This window comes from Seriola aureovittata, chromosome 23 (assembly GCF_021018895.1).
Source record: "Seriola aureovittata isolate HTS-2021-v1 ecotype China chromosome 23, ASM2101889v1, whole genome shotgun sequence".
NCBI lineage: Eukaryota > Metazoa > Chordata > Actinopteri > Carangiformes > Carangidae > Seriola > Seriola aureovittata.
The window spans coordinates 15,970,552-15,984,991 of record NC_079386.1 but is presented as its reverse complement, the minus strand read 5'-3'; the positions used below and the strand labels follow the sequence as shown (position 1 = coordinate 15,984,991).

The window sequence follows — 14,440 nt, the reverse complement described above, 5'->3', positions numbered from 1 at the left end:
TTTTTCTCTTCCATTTCCCCCTTAATTTGTCTTGTGTGAATTTCAGCTGTTTCCTTCCTGTTTTCCAGCCTCAAATCTCCACACCCTCCGTCGCTTTCCACTTCGCAAAGCCAGAGTGAACAAATGAAAGCCTGTTACTAGTAAGTGTGGGTGAAAACAACAACAACAACAACAACAACAAAAAAACACTCACTGACTTCACTGACTGTGAGCAGTTCACTGACATTAATTATTTCTGGATTTCCTGTCACATAGTTTCCTGAAGTCTCCTTAAATCAACAGGTTTGAGTTCCCTTCAGCTCAAGTGTATTGGGGGGGGGGGGATTCAACTGATGCATAAACAGCCTCGCTTCCTTTTTCTTACTGTCCTAATAAACCTTAGTGTTTATGTTGAACACTTCCTGCCGTCATGTTTTAATCCGGAATGACTCAGAGCAGACGCCGCAGAGAGCCCTACTGTTCTGTTGTACTTCCTGTCCTCCCGATGTCTTGTCCGGACAGACAGTAATCCAATGAGTCATCGCAGGCAGCAGGTACTCACTTGATTACCTCAATGACATGCAGTGCAGTCTCTCACCCATCTGCATAACTCAGTCAGGCTCCTATTAAGCCATCAGCCGTGTTTTATATCCACAGTCATAACGGATGCAGTCGACTGCTAAAAATTTATCTCCTCCAACTAAACGGCGCCTTTAGCAGTTGTGTTTTCCTCAGTGAGTGAAGACTGGGATGTTAAATCAGATGCAAACACACAAACACACACACACACACACACACACAAAAAAAGAAAAGAAAAGTGCACCAGCATTACACGACGAGCGCCAAAACAAACTGAGCCAAAGGAACAATGGCGAGTGTTGGTAAGCAGTCGAAATACAGAGCGCCTGCTTTTTGTTTCCCCGTGAATCAACCATTGTGTGGTCGAAGTCAATAACCGCCTGTTGTGCTGATTATGAACCGATGTGACAAACTGAAAAACCAGAGACTCAAGAATCGCACGGATAAACACAAACACTCAGCATCCGTCTGTCTACCTGTCTGTCGCCTCTTCAGGGCTTCAGACTCACAAACGACTCCACGCCGCCTCCTTTCCGTTTTTGGTTTCTACTTGTGTTATATATCCGAGCACTGAGCAGCGCAGAATTACAAATGTTTGAGCGATCTGAGAGACCAGAGAGCAAGCGAATAGCAGACATGATGATAATTAAGCTAACGGATGCGGCATTAGGCCGTTTTAAGATACAAGACTCCAAGAGACACAAAGTCTGACAGACAAAATGTTGCGTTTCGTCACACAGCAAATCACATCACAGCTTGTTTCTCTGTTGCTGCAAAGCTTAAAGTCCAAATCCATAATTCAGTTACATAAGTTAAAATAAGTGGTTTGTGTCTCTTTGAGGTCATTTTGTCTCCCTTTGTAACTGTCTGACATCTCTTTCGTTCTGTCGTTCTGTGTCTTTGTGGTTGTTTTGCATCACTTTGTCACTTGTGTGAAAATCTAAAATAACTTTGCAGTTATTTGGATTAAACTTTCTCCAGAGTGTTAGCCAATCAACAAACCCCTTGAAAATGTGAGTAGGTTTTACAATTAAAACATGGCTCTGGAGAAGTTAAAAAGTAGAAAGTAGAGCTGCTTCACACAGTTTTATGTGTAGGAAATCTTTTCAACAGCATATCTCCTTATTAATAATCAAGATTGGCTGGGAGTGTCTCGACACGGCAACAGGTGATGAGTTTTTTGCAGAAAAGGAATATTGGAAGCCAGAAATCTCATTTCCCGACTAGATAATCATTAAATCTGTGATTTATCTGAGAAAGCGTCAACCCTGGCTGATGAATCACGGCCATTTTATTTTATCAGAGAGAACAGGATCTTTCCAGGTCTCTTTAAAATTTGGGGATCTTCCCACTCATCTTTCTGCTTCACTCGCTGAATACCTGCCTCTTTCCCCCGCCCGTCTTTTCTATCTCTCCATCTCTCCAACAAGTCTTTTCACCTCAGTCATTCATTTTTACAATGATCTGTCTGTTTAGCTCATTCACCGAGTGGCGTTCGATGGCCGTTCCCCTCTGTGCATGAATAAATAAGAGTGTTGGAGCCGGAGCCTCCAAAGCCATCCAGCAGAGACTAAGCTATGACTCAGCCACTGAGCGAGGCTAAATATAACTTCCCTCCTAAATATGACAATTTTGGAGCTTAAAGTCTTGGACAGCAAACACGCAACACTGATACGTAAATACAGCCGCGTTCGTCGTCCTTACTTCCTTTCAGAGCTTTGTCCTCGGTCTGGATCGACCTCGCCTGCGATCACGCAGCCATTCGGAGGTTGAGAGTCTTTGTGTTGCTCCTGCAGCCATAAATAATGGACACTCTTTCAACTATCAGCAGCATCATAATGTCTCTTCAGTATGGCCCTGGCTCCGCTGCTTTCCTGTCTGCTGCGAGTCTTCAGGCAGATTTGTTTCATAATGGAAGTACACGGGTCGGACTCACATATGTAAGAGTTTTAATACTTGATTTCTCATGTGGACACCATGCCTGTTTTCACAATTAAACGTCAAAATACTGCGCAACCTATTGTTACTAAATGATTCATGGGGGGGGGGGGCATGAAGGCTGTGTAATACGATCTAAAAAAACCCCAGAACAAGTAAGTGGCTCTTGAGTGGAGACTATTTCTATTGCTCAAAATCAATCCAAAAATCTCACATTTACCAACGAGCAGAACTACGTATGTTGATGGAGACCATGTAATGCAGCTGAAAGCTCCAGAACACCCAAGGATGTGAAAAATAATAACTACATAATAAAGGTTAAGGTTAATATCAGCAGCCTCACCTGAGTATGTCAGGGTGATAAAATGGCACCTAAGACGGCGGTGACGATTTCAAGGTCCCTCGTATACAATCACCCGACTGAAGTGTCTTTGAACACGGCAATAAATCTCAACGAGCTTTAGATTTGCCGCTTTGTCGCTGACCCCGATCTCCCCCGAGAAGTTAAGTGAGAAGGCGCTTCGTGGCATTTCAGAGTGTCATGACGTTCAGGGCTTAGTGAGGCTTGACCCCGACCACAGGAGAGGAGATGGGAGAATTACCTTCATTATACACGGCCAACCTCAAATTTAACATATTTGTTTCCAGTGTTCAAAATATAGCTTCTTATTTGACAATTAGAGCTGCATTTAAGTTGCCGCCCGGTGACGGACCCGTGTTGTCACAGTTTGGAGCCAGTAAAGTGAGGCGTTCAAGGTAAAGTGAGATGATTAGACCGTCTGCAGCGCGGCAGCAGCATGAATGCCCGTCTGTCTCTTGTTGCTAAACTCCACATTCACGTGTCGCCCGCCTCGTTCACCGACTCTCGGCGCGTCGCACTCAGGAGTGCATTCACAAAATGCCTCGTTTAGTGTCTGACATTCTTTTCTTTTTTTTGCCAGCTATTTTCTTGCCTGTCTGCTGCTGTTTTTTTCGCTTTTTTTCCTCCAAATTTCGGACGAAAAATTTGGGTTTAACTAAAAAGTATCTCCTGGACACTGATCTCAACTGTGTGTTTAGACAGATAACATTTCTGCTTGTGCTTCTGTTTGTGCTTGCGATGTCACAAGATGCTTTTGTTCCAGGTTACAGCTACGAAATTCCCATTTAGTGACACAGTATCTCCGTGTTTTTGCAATTATATGGTGGACTGTTTTACATTTAGGACAAGATATCACCAGGGGCTCTTTAAGTGATGTAATTACATGCCTGTAAAGTTAAAAATAAAACATAATTCCTCCTCAAAAGTAACTAAAAATATCCCTCGAATCAAATCAAGAGGATGGAAACTGATCTACGAAAAACAATAACTAAATAAAGAGCGGTACATTTCTTACCCTGTCGGCCTGTCTGTCTCTCAGCCTGTCTGTCTCTCAGCCTGTCTGTCTCTCAGCCTGCCCTGCATTCACATCTTCACTGCTAACAACACTTCAGTCATTCATGAGAAATTTGCCCGAGCGAGACGAGCGGGGACGAAGAAGACAGAGGAAGAGGAAGGAGGGAGCCGTGACACAAAATGTTCTCTCATTATCCTTCATTCATTATTCCTTCATCCTGTATCCTTCCATCCTCCTTTCCTCTCCGTCTGTCTTTCCTCAATATGCATTTTTTCTCTCTCTCTCTTCGTCTTCCTCTTCACTGTTCCTTCCTTCCAGGCTTCAGTTTCACTCACACGCACTTCCTCTCTTTTCCTTCACTGCTGCTTTTTTTTTTTTCTCCTCTCTCCTCTCTCTTTTTTTTTTTTTTTTTAGGGAGGAGAGAGGAAGAGTGGCGAGTTACCATGGCAACAGCAAGCTGGCTGCAAGCTACCTGCACGCTGGTTTTACAGAGAAAGAGATCGAGTGAAAGAGAGGCAGAGGGATGATGAGAGGCCGGGTGTCACGGTAACAAGCTGAATAAGTTGTGTTATTGTTTTGGTTTTTTTTTTTTTTTTTTTTTTTTTCTTTCCTTTCAACAAAAGACCAAAAATCAACAATGAGTGGATCCCACTCACAAGTATTTTCTCTGCAGCCAAAAGCCTGATGTATCTCTTACTCCTCGGTGCCACGGAGCTCCATTGTTGTCCAAAAACTTTTCTTTTTTTTCTTTTTTTTAAATCAATGAGCCACACTGTTGCCGTGGGTGACATGGTGATTCATTACCATTAACAAAAGCACAGTAGTTTAAATTCAATCAGTCCCACATCACTACAACAACCTGTTTGCTGTTTTAGGAAATCACAGAGCCTTTTCTAGAAATGAAACTATATACATGTGACGTATTTTATTTTTTAATTGATGCACTTCATTAGAAGGAACCAATGGGCTCGGAGCTGAGAGACACGGACAGGTGGAGGAACTCGTTTTTTTGTGTCAATACGAAATACTCAGAATAACGTCAGTCTTTTCTCCCTCCCTACGTCCCTCTCTCTGAACGAAGGGAATACCCATTGAGTACAACACCACAGGCATGCATAATTATACCTGACCTTCTACTCCTCTACACAGTGGGTGAGGAGGGCGGGAGAGGTGGAGTGAGAAAGACCGACAGAGGGGGAGAGAGGAGGAGAAGAGATGGAGAGATATTAAAGTATAAATGGGTATGCGTGAGGAGAAGGAGGGGAGAGGCACCCAGTGACGAAGCAGTTGCTATGCCAAAAAACCCAGGAGGACCACACGCACACAGACACACACACACACACACACACACACACACACACACACACACACGCAAAGATACACGCGCACATATGCACACAAAGTAAACAAGGAGGAGGCTTCGATGAGACAAGTGGAAGAAGGAGTGTCAGAACGATGTTGCAGAGGATGACCACAGCATACTAACAGCTCTGACAGCACACACACACACACACACACACGCAAAGACAAAACACACACACACACACATATAAGTAAAGCTGACCGCCAGAGATGGGCGAGGGCGATAGCGGATGTGATCATAGGGAGAAAAATGTTCTCGACGTCAGATCTTGTTTCTGCCGCGTTTTCTTCCTTAAAGCTCAAACAAACTCGTGTCAAGTGGGAATCTGTGATTGTATGTGTGTCAATGTGTGTGTGTGTGCGTGTGTGTGTGTGTGTGTGTGTGTGTGTGTGTCTACATTGTCCAGTGTAACCTGTGAGTTATGACTTCTGGCACGAATACAGAAGCTGTTCAAGCGAAGACGGAAATCTGTGTGCAGAGAATAAAACGTTGAAGCTTTCCTGCTGTTTCCTGCTGTTTTGATAAAATGGTGCATTTCTTTCACGACTCGAGTGGATTTGGTAAAAGACGCTTTTTTATCCAGTTTCTGTTTTTATCATCTCAGTGTAAATGAATTACAGTATGTGTCCTTTTCATCTGGGAAATAATTGATTCTACCTCCAGTGATGCTTCATCTTCTGGGAAAAACACCCTCTACATCTGAAAACGTTTCCGTGCGCCCTCGTTCAAAAACGGCTTCATAAGTGTGAATCTCTTGAGGGAGAAAATGAGATTTGGTGGGTTTTTTTCTCTCTCGCTTCTCTTACAGTTAAAGAGAAAAGAAAAAGTGAGTGTGAGAAAAGGATCCATATAAAAGCCAAGTCGGTAACGTCGCGAGCTAGCACCTGGGGACAGCCATGTGTTTACATAAGTTCAAATCAGTGTTACATAAAAACATAACCATGATGAATGCCTGCATAAATCTTTGCATGGACTTTAACCAAAGTAGTTTAACTTGCCTATGGTAAGACAGGCAATAACAGGACATGTTTACCTTTGTTTTGTGTGTTAGCACAGCTAATATTTGCTAGTTAGCACTAACACAGGCTTTGATATGAAAAGTGAAAGGATCCTTAAAGTCAGTATGATTCATCCTTTGGATAACATGAACCTTCAGGGCACGACACACAATATTTTCCAATATTTCTCAAGATATTTCAGTCAGGTGGTGAACCGGCCAATACCGCCGTTGCTAGGGCAACGCTGCAAACTAGGCTAAGATTTGTTGAGTTAAAGTTAATGAACATTTTGTGTGAAGTTGCTGCAGCTTTCACCAAAACAAAAATCCTAAATATTATAGTCAACACTCACAAAAACTATGAGGGCATGCTGGCTACAATGAACCCAAGAGAATAAGGTGTATTTTATGTATCTGTGTTTTGATCGTTGAACGCTTATAGAAAGATGGTGATACCGGGCCGTGAGCGTAAAAGTCAAATACACTGTAAACTTCTATTTTTGCATTACTTCTACAACTATGAAGCAGTGACTGTCGCAATTCAAAGTCAAATTATACTGATGTGACCTCCGAAGAGACGTAAAATTCACATTTATTTAGCATTTGCCTTCAGTCAAATTCCCCCAAGAGTCTCCCGTTTTACAGCTGACTCTCACAGGAAAAACCCGCTCCCTTGACAGCAACACAGAATGTCATTGAAGGAAAATGTTTTCAGCGTCTGATTTTTGCTCTGAGGCATGAAGCGTTCAGAACAAAGTCACCAGAAATTTTCCTTTAACTACTGACAAAAGAACAAGCTTCGTTTTAACCATATATTCAATCCACATTCACACTGTGTGTATATTCTCACATCGTGGCGACGGAAGCGATATAGCAGCTGATAAATGGTGATTCATTTTTCCAATAGGACCTCATCTTGGGGGATAATCTATTTAATTTTGGGCTATTTGTCAGTGAAACTTCATATTGAGGCCATAAATTCTAATAAAAGCAAGTAAAGCCTGAAGGCAACAGGCTGCAGCCATCACGTTACCAAAAAGCACCTCACCTTCCCCCTGACAGCCCTCTATAATTAACCTCAATCCAACCCTTCTTCTCTTTCACCCCTACTCACTTACTGATCATGCGGCCCTTTGAACAGAGCTGCAACCAACAATTATTGTCATTACTGGTCATTATCGGTTAGTATTATTAGTCAGGTTTTTTTATGACTAATTGTTTTGTCAGAAAATCACAAGTTCCGAGCGCCAAAGGTGCTTTCTTCAAACTGCTTGTTTTTCCCACCAAAAACTCAAAGATATTCAATGTCCAATGATGCAAAACAGAGAAAAAACAAATACTTACATGTGAGAATCAGGAGCCAGAGTATGTTTGACATGTGACATGACTCAACTCACTTTTCAAAATCTTGTTTTTCTTTACTGTCAATAAATGAATCAACTAATCACTTGAATACTATTTTGAAATATTACTAACGGGACCGTTTTAGCATATGAGCTTCTCGCGCTTTGATTGGATAATCACCACCACTTCACAGGCTGGATGCCAGCCGCCTCTGTTTACATGAACCCATTTAAATACATTACTTTGATGGATCAGGATCTGTCTGGTCCAGGCGATGAAACATTCATGAATTCCCAGAGAGTCTGTAGTAGTGCCAGTCCAAAAAGTAAGTCAAGCTCTAGGAAATATTATACTATCTATGCTGATTTTGTGCAAAATTTCCATGCAGTGAAACTCTGTTTCCACAAAAACCTCCTGGAGGCTGAGTGGATTAAATATATATAATACCACTGAAGGTGTTTGAATCCGTTGCATCACCTTTCCTGTGTCTGCCCTACAGTGACCTTTACATAAAGGGCAAAACACAAAAAATAAGTCATGAAAAATATCTCCACCACCTCAGAAAGGTACCTTTGCCTCAGCACCGAATGAATGTGGCCATTATTACAAATCCTCTTTTCAACTTCATTTGCACTTTTCACACAACGCTACAATTCATTTGGGAGGAGAATTAATTTAAGCTTGAGTCTAATGTTGAGACAAAACGCTCAATGATCCAAATACCACCCCACTTGTCCTCAGAGTTTTTGGTTTAAGTATCGTACCTGTGATGTCGAGTGGTATGAAGTGGGCCGGCGTGCGTCTCCCCAGGTGCCAGCGGGGTTTCTCTGCGACAGGCGGTCCGGCGTTAGCGGACGTGGTGGTGGTGCTGCTGCTGCTGTTGTTACTGCTCCAGCCCAGAGGGGGGCGATCTGAGCCGCAGGGGGACGGGGACGGGGAGGGAGACGGGTCAGTCACTGACCTCAGGCCAAACACCGAGGAGGTGGTTTCATCCTCGTAGAGCTGTTTGGAGGCCGGCTGGAGGAAGAGGAAAGGGAAGAACCGCCATGTTAAACAATTTACCTAGCTTGTTTACAACATCTGGGCTTTAGCGCCGTCTGCTGCGGCTGCAGTTAGCAGCAGGCGGCTGCATAACATCTTAGAGGAAACAGTTAACGGGCTTGTACATTAATAAAATACTAATTATTAGTTGAACCGACAAGTATTTCTGGTACTGAGTAGCAACATTAGCAATATTAGCATCGTTTAGTCGACTAATCTAAAGCCCTTCAACCAAAATAAAATGTTTTGTCCTCTTTAAGCTAACAGTACTAACAGAAGCTGAGAGAAGTAAGCTAACAGAGGTTATTTTCACATCTCTTTCAGTCAGAAAAGAGAATTAATGTTTAGGAAAGAGTAACAAATCTTAAAAGTGATGGTTTACATTTTAAACCAGGGCAAAGGGAAACATGGTAAAAAGAAGCAGAAGAAGAGGAAGTGAGGAGAAAAGGCAGAAATATGGGAAACGTCTGTTTCGATCTGATTAGCCAGCAGGGACAGAGGCTGACATGAAGCAGAGACATTGTTGGTTCAGTCCCTGGCGTCAAACAGGAAGGTGTAATCCCAGCTGGGAGGGAACTGGCATCTGTCAACTGCCTGGTATTTAATCTGAGGTATCAGACGTCGCTGCCAAATTGCCCTTAAGCAAGGCACTGAAACCCAAACTGCTCCGGGGCTGCTGCAATGCAGGAAACACTCCAGTCCGTCCTCGCATGGATGAAATCTGTGTGTGTGTGTGTGTGTGTGTGTGTGTGTCTGTACGGTGGAAATTGAAATCTCATGAGAAATGGCCAACTTCTAATTGAAATTAGCCCAAACGGAGAGGAAGGCACTAACTTTCTAACAGAGCTGGTTAACAGCTTGCTGAAGGAATGGTGTGTCAATATACAGGAAATGTGCAGCCATCTTGCAGTAAAATCCCCGTGGGGGTCCATCAAGCTGCCATAATGACACAGTTCAGGAAAAACAGCCTGAGAACTATTAGCAGCAGAGCCAGAGGCGGGAGAGAGCGAAAAACAGAGAGGAAAACCAGCTCTGAAGAACGAGTGTGTTTCACAGATTCAGGTTCAGTTTGGATCATTTTAGAAGATCAACTACACTGATATTCTGTTAGTCCCTAAAACGCATATTTATATCCTCTTTTAGCTTAAAAAAACAAAAAATCAGTCTGTGCTTCCGTGTGAAGGAGCTGACTAACAAACAGCACTGATGTCATTTGCTATTTAGATTTTTTTTTCACCACGTATTAATTATATTTCCATCTGGAGGAAGCGATATCATTTGGCATTTGTTTATGGAAACCTGCTGAGAGTGTGAAAAGGATGATGACTAATTCTGACAAATTTGATGGAGGGGGCGGAGTGTACTGTACAATAGTTTGCGGATAATTCGGCTTCGGTCTTTTACATCAAAGTGATGACAACAAAAGCAATGAGGCATTTTGTCACAACACATATAGTTGAAACAGTATTAGTGATACTTAAATAGTAATTTGTTCGCTACAAGGGGAAAAAAATACTGTTGTGTTACTGATTAAAGGCTGAAGCTAAAGTCCTGTCTCACTAAAGGAGAAGCCAACAGTCAACATGGCTGATAAATGTCACTTTGACATTCAAGCTATAATCTTTAAAAGTCATGGTTGACTTGGAGACAGTGATTTAGTGTTACATGAACTTCCATTCAAAATGACAGGGGTAGCATTCTTAATGCAGAAGCTGCTGTCTTCCGCACTGCGTGTAATAGTGCACATGCACCAGCTTTTATCCTCCACCAGTGTTCAGCATGTGCACGTTCTGTTTTCCTGTGAATCTCTCGTTCAACATCATTACAACAATCAATTTTTGTCATACGTGAATCATAGAAGGTAACAATTGTGATTCTTGTGCGAGTTGATTTTTATTCACGTAAGTATTTACTGCGCAACCGCAATTACAGAGAAATTATAGCAATAAATGTTGAAATATGAATAAAGCTGCACAGACAAGATCGATAAGGTTGAATTCAATTAAATAGAGAGATCAAATAGTTGATCACCCTGCCGAGTGGAATCGAAAGAAGATAATGTGCGATTGACAAAACTAATTTAGGCGTGTGCGGTCCACTCGCCTTTGAAATGAGGTGGGTAACAAACAGGAAGTCTGGTGTGGAATAAGTTTAGAAATAAACTGTGTAGGAGAAATAAAGAGTGGAGGAGAGTAGAAACCAGAGAGTGGGATGGAGTGAGTTAGCGTGAGTTTAGTGGAGCTGTGACGTCTGGTCTGTTTTGGGAGAAGAGCGGAGAAGACAAGTGAGGTGGGATTGGTTTCTGAGTGTGTGTGTGTGTGTGTGTGTGTGTGTGTGTTTAGCTGCAGGATGAATTCAGCTTTCAAGGTTTCAAGAAAAGAGGTGGACAAGTGTGAGTTTCTGTGTGTTTTCACCTGTGGAAAAGGACGTTTATTATAAAATAAGAGGTGGGAATTAGTGTGTGTGTGTGTGTGTGTGTGTGTGTGTGGCTTCAAATAATCAGAACTTGAATAAAGAAACTTGAATGCATGTGTGTTTGTTTATCAGTGAAATGACATTTGGTGTGAGAGAGCCTTATGATCAAATAAGACAGGTGTGAACCTGAGCGTGAGTGTGTGTGTGTGTGTGTGTGTGTGTGTTTACCAGGAAGATGAAGTCAGGTCTCTTGTTGTTGAGGGAGATGGGCGATCGGCTGAGCGAGGTGGACGTGTCGTCAGAGCTCTGCGAGGACGGATGCCGGAAAGTCTGACCGGTCAGTTTAGTGTCGTACAACTGCTCCTCAAAGTCTGCACGCACAAACACACACACACACATTCAAATGCACACACACACACACACGCATGCACACACACACACAAGCACACAAACAGACAACAAAAAGAGTACGCCCTTAAGTTAGTGTCAACTTTCTGCAGCACAAAAACAACAGTGCACGCAAATGCACACATGCAAACAGCAATAAAACTGCACACACACACACACACACACACACGCACGCACACACACACACACACACACACGCATACACGCACACAAACATATAACCTAATCTCACACACCGCATATTTTATTTGCATAGTGGAGATCTAGTACAACTGCTGCTTTGCATCACCCTGCAGTTTCCCTCCTGTGACTCCTGGTGCAGCTTCTGCTCTGGAACCTTAAAGGACTCCTTAAGTTTCTTTTTAATCCTCTCGTGAGCTCCGGCGTTTTCTCTACTTTCATTCATTCCTTCTCTTCCGCTCTTTCTCTATCTCTCTCTCTCAGTCTTTTCTCCTCTTTCTCGCCTCTTCTTGGGACTTTTTCTCTCACTCCTCCTCTTGATATCTGACTGTTTCTCCCTCTCTGGCAGCTTAGACGACTCTCCCTCAGGCCATTGTAAACAGATTCCTAACCCCCACCTCCTCTTCTTTCTCTCACTGCAGACACACACACTCACACACACACACACACACACACACACACAAACCACACTCCCCCTCAAAACCCCTCAGCCAATCCTTTACCCCAAAACACACTCCCTATCCACTCCCCACTCTCCACTCATCCCTAAAGCCATCTAACACACGCACACACACACACACACACACACACACACACACACACACACACACACACACACACACAAACTCCCAGCACCATCCCGCTGGCAGCTTTAGTGGAACAGCAGCGTCAGTGAGGTATAGAGTTTTTGGGTTGAACTTGCTCTCCTAAACAATATGGATTCTTTCGTGGTTGGCGTACGGTTGCCTAGCGACGCAAGGAGGAGGGAGGGAGGGGTGGTTACAACAACATTCTCACCCACCACAGAGGGGTCAATAGTAACCTCTGATGTGTTGATATTGGGAAAGTATAGTCATATAGGAATCATGTATTAAAGAAATTTTAGCATTAATAAATAAAAAAGAATAGATGACACTAAAATAAATAAATAAAAATCATTATTCCAGCTTTAATCCGCTCATTTTCTTTACGACACAGGAAGTGGGTGCTGTAAAAGATCAGCAACTTATTTTTACTTTCGCCATGTTTGTTTAGACAATAAAAATGTCTTTTGTGACAGAAACATGACATGCTATCAGTTTAAGAGGATTAATGAAGTAATTGAAGGTGAATTAATCAGAGGGCAGTTCACACTTTTTTTCCTTACATAACAGGGACTGCATGAAAAAAGATTAGTAATATTAATACAGTTATGACTGAGAAAATGTACTGTAGCTAAGCTTTCAGTATCTGGCTGAAAGTGCCTGACACTAACTCAGTTTTTAAAGTAGTAATAATTTTAAAAATGTTCAATTTACTTTATCCAAAATTGGAGGAACTTTTACAGCCTTAAAGCTGCACTAATCAATATTTTTTTATATTAGCAATGGATCAAATGACTCTGTGTGATGTGAAAGCGGAGACTTGTAGTAACGAATCCACAGAGAATCATCACCTGACTCTCTGGCTCTGTGGCTCCGTGCAGCTTTACGGCGTCTTTCAGCACGTTGTTTTGGGTTTTACCACAAATGCACTGTTTTGGTTCTGTCATTAATTCGTCAATACTTTGTCTAGCAACAAACTTATTATATATAAAGCACTAGGTAGAAAAGAAAGTTAGCAAGTAGCTGGTAAAGAAAGTAGCTGAGCATCCAGATGAACACCTCATTTACATGAAGAAAACAACCCAAAGAAACAACTCCAAATGAATGCTAATGTTTCTACTGAATGTGTAAATACTCGAGTGTTTGCTTTAAGATAAATGACTTGTTATGTCGCCCCCAAGTGAACAGAAAGTCTATTAATCTTTCTTTAAAAGAAGAAGAAAAAGTGGCGTAAAAACGACAATTTCTGAATGAATCGTCATCATCGTCGTCGGTCTGGCTGATCGCTGAGACCTGCTGAAGCATCTCGCCTGCTGGACCTTACAGGGCGATGGCATCTGCTTTTAAACTCAGCGAGCCGCAGTGGTCTTAAGTCTCTGCCGCAGCGCCTTGCAGCCTGGTAAACACATTCAAACACGTAGGTAGTTTTTACCGAGAGTTTGGCAGGTGTCAGATTTACGTGAGTGCAGGCGACGTGGGAGTGTTTTTGAGTAATGAATATAGAAATTGTGAATAGAAATTAATACACAGCAGCAGCAACACCACTGGATACAAAAGGATAATGATGTGTTTTTACATGAGGGTAGACAGTCCACCCACCCACAGATTTTGTGCAGTTTTTAATGGCATCCGGGATCATTGCTGTCGACATCTTCCCTCTGATAAACTAAAAAGTGCCAGCGGGAGGAAAACGTCAATAGGACCTCACTTGTTTTCAACGCAATTATGCTTTTAAACTTGAGAGAAAACACGGGACACAAGCTTTTCCACACACACACACACACCGAAACTTTAACAACCTTAAGCATGAACGGAGATGATGCACTCGATTTCTGTCTGCCGTCTTTTTCAGCTCAGCCGCTGAGCGCTGTGGAGGTCGTATGGTGAAGTTTGAAAGTGCTTTCTAAACTCAAGGACGGTAGATAGTGTTTCACCGAGAGATAATATCCTTCAACTGAAGTGTAACCATGACAATAAGAAACCAAAAAACAAAACAAAACTGGAGCAACAAGGTTTTTACAAGATGAGAATTACACATTGTAGGACGCTCCTTGTTTTTGTGTCCCCGAGGTGACACCGAAAACAATTTCCCACCACGTGTCGACAGTTAAAGTTTTATTCTCTTCTGTTTCATGTGGGGAAAACAAACAAATAACAGCAAGTGGGAGAACATCAAGAGCTGCGGGACAGGAAAAAGAAAGGGAGGAGAAGCTGCGATGAGATTTGCGTGGTCAAG

At 42.5% G+C, this 14,440-nt stretch overlaps 1 protein-coding gene across 4 annotated transcripts in view; it reads right to left on the bottom strand.

The window, feature by feature from the left end:
• Nucleotides 1–14,440, bottom strand: part of nhsl2 (NHS-like 2) — a 129,413-nt gene that overhangs the window by 13,535 nt on the left and 101,438 nt on the right. For all 4 annotated transcript variants that reach the window (XM_056369666.1, XM_056369667.1, XM_056369668.1 and 1 more), the window contains exons 3-4: nt 11,261–11,403; nt 8,341–8,593 (exon numbers count right to left, since the gene is read on the bottom strand). In XM_056369666.1, coding sequence (XP_056225641.1) covers nt 8,341–8,593; nt 11,261–11,403 — 396 coding nt within the window. The remainder of the gene's footprint in view (nt 1–8,340; nt 8,594–11,260; nt 11,404–14,440) is intronic.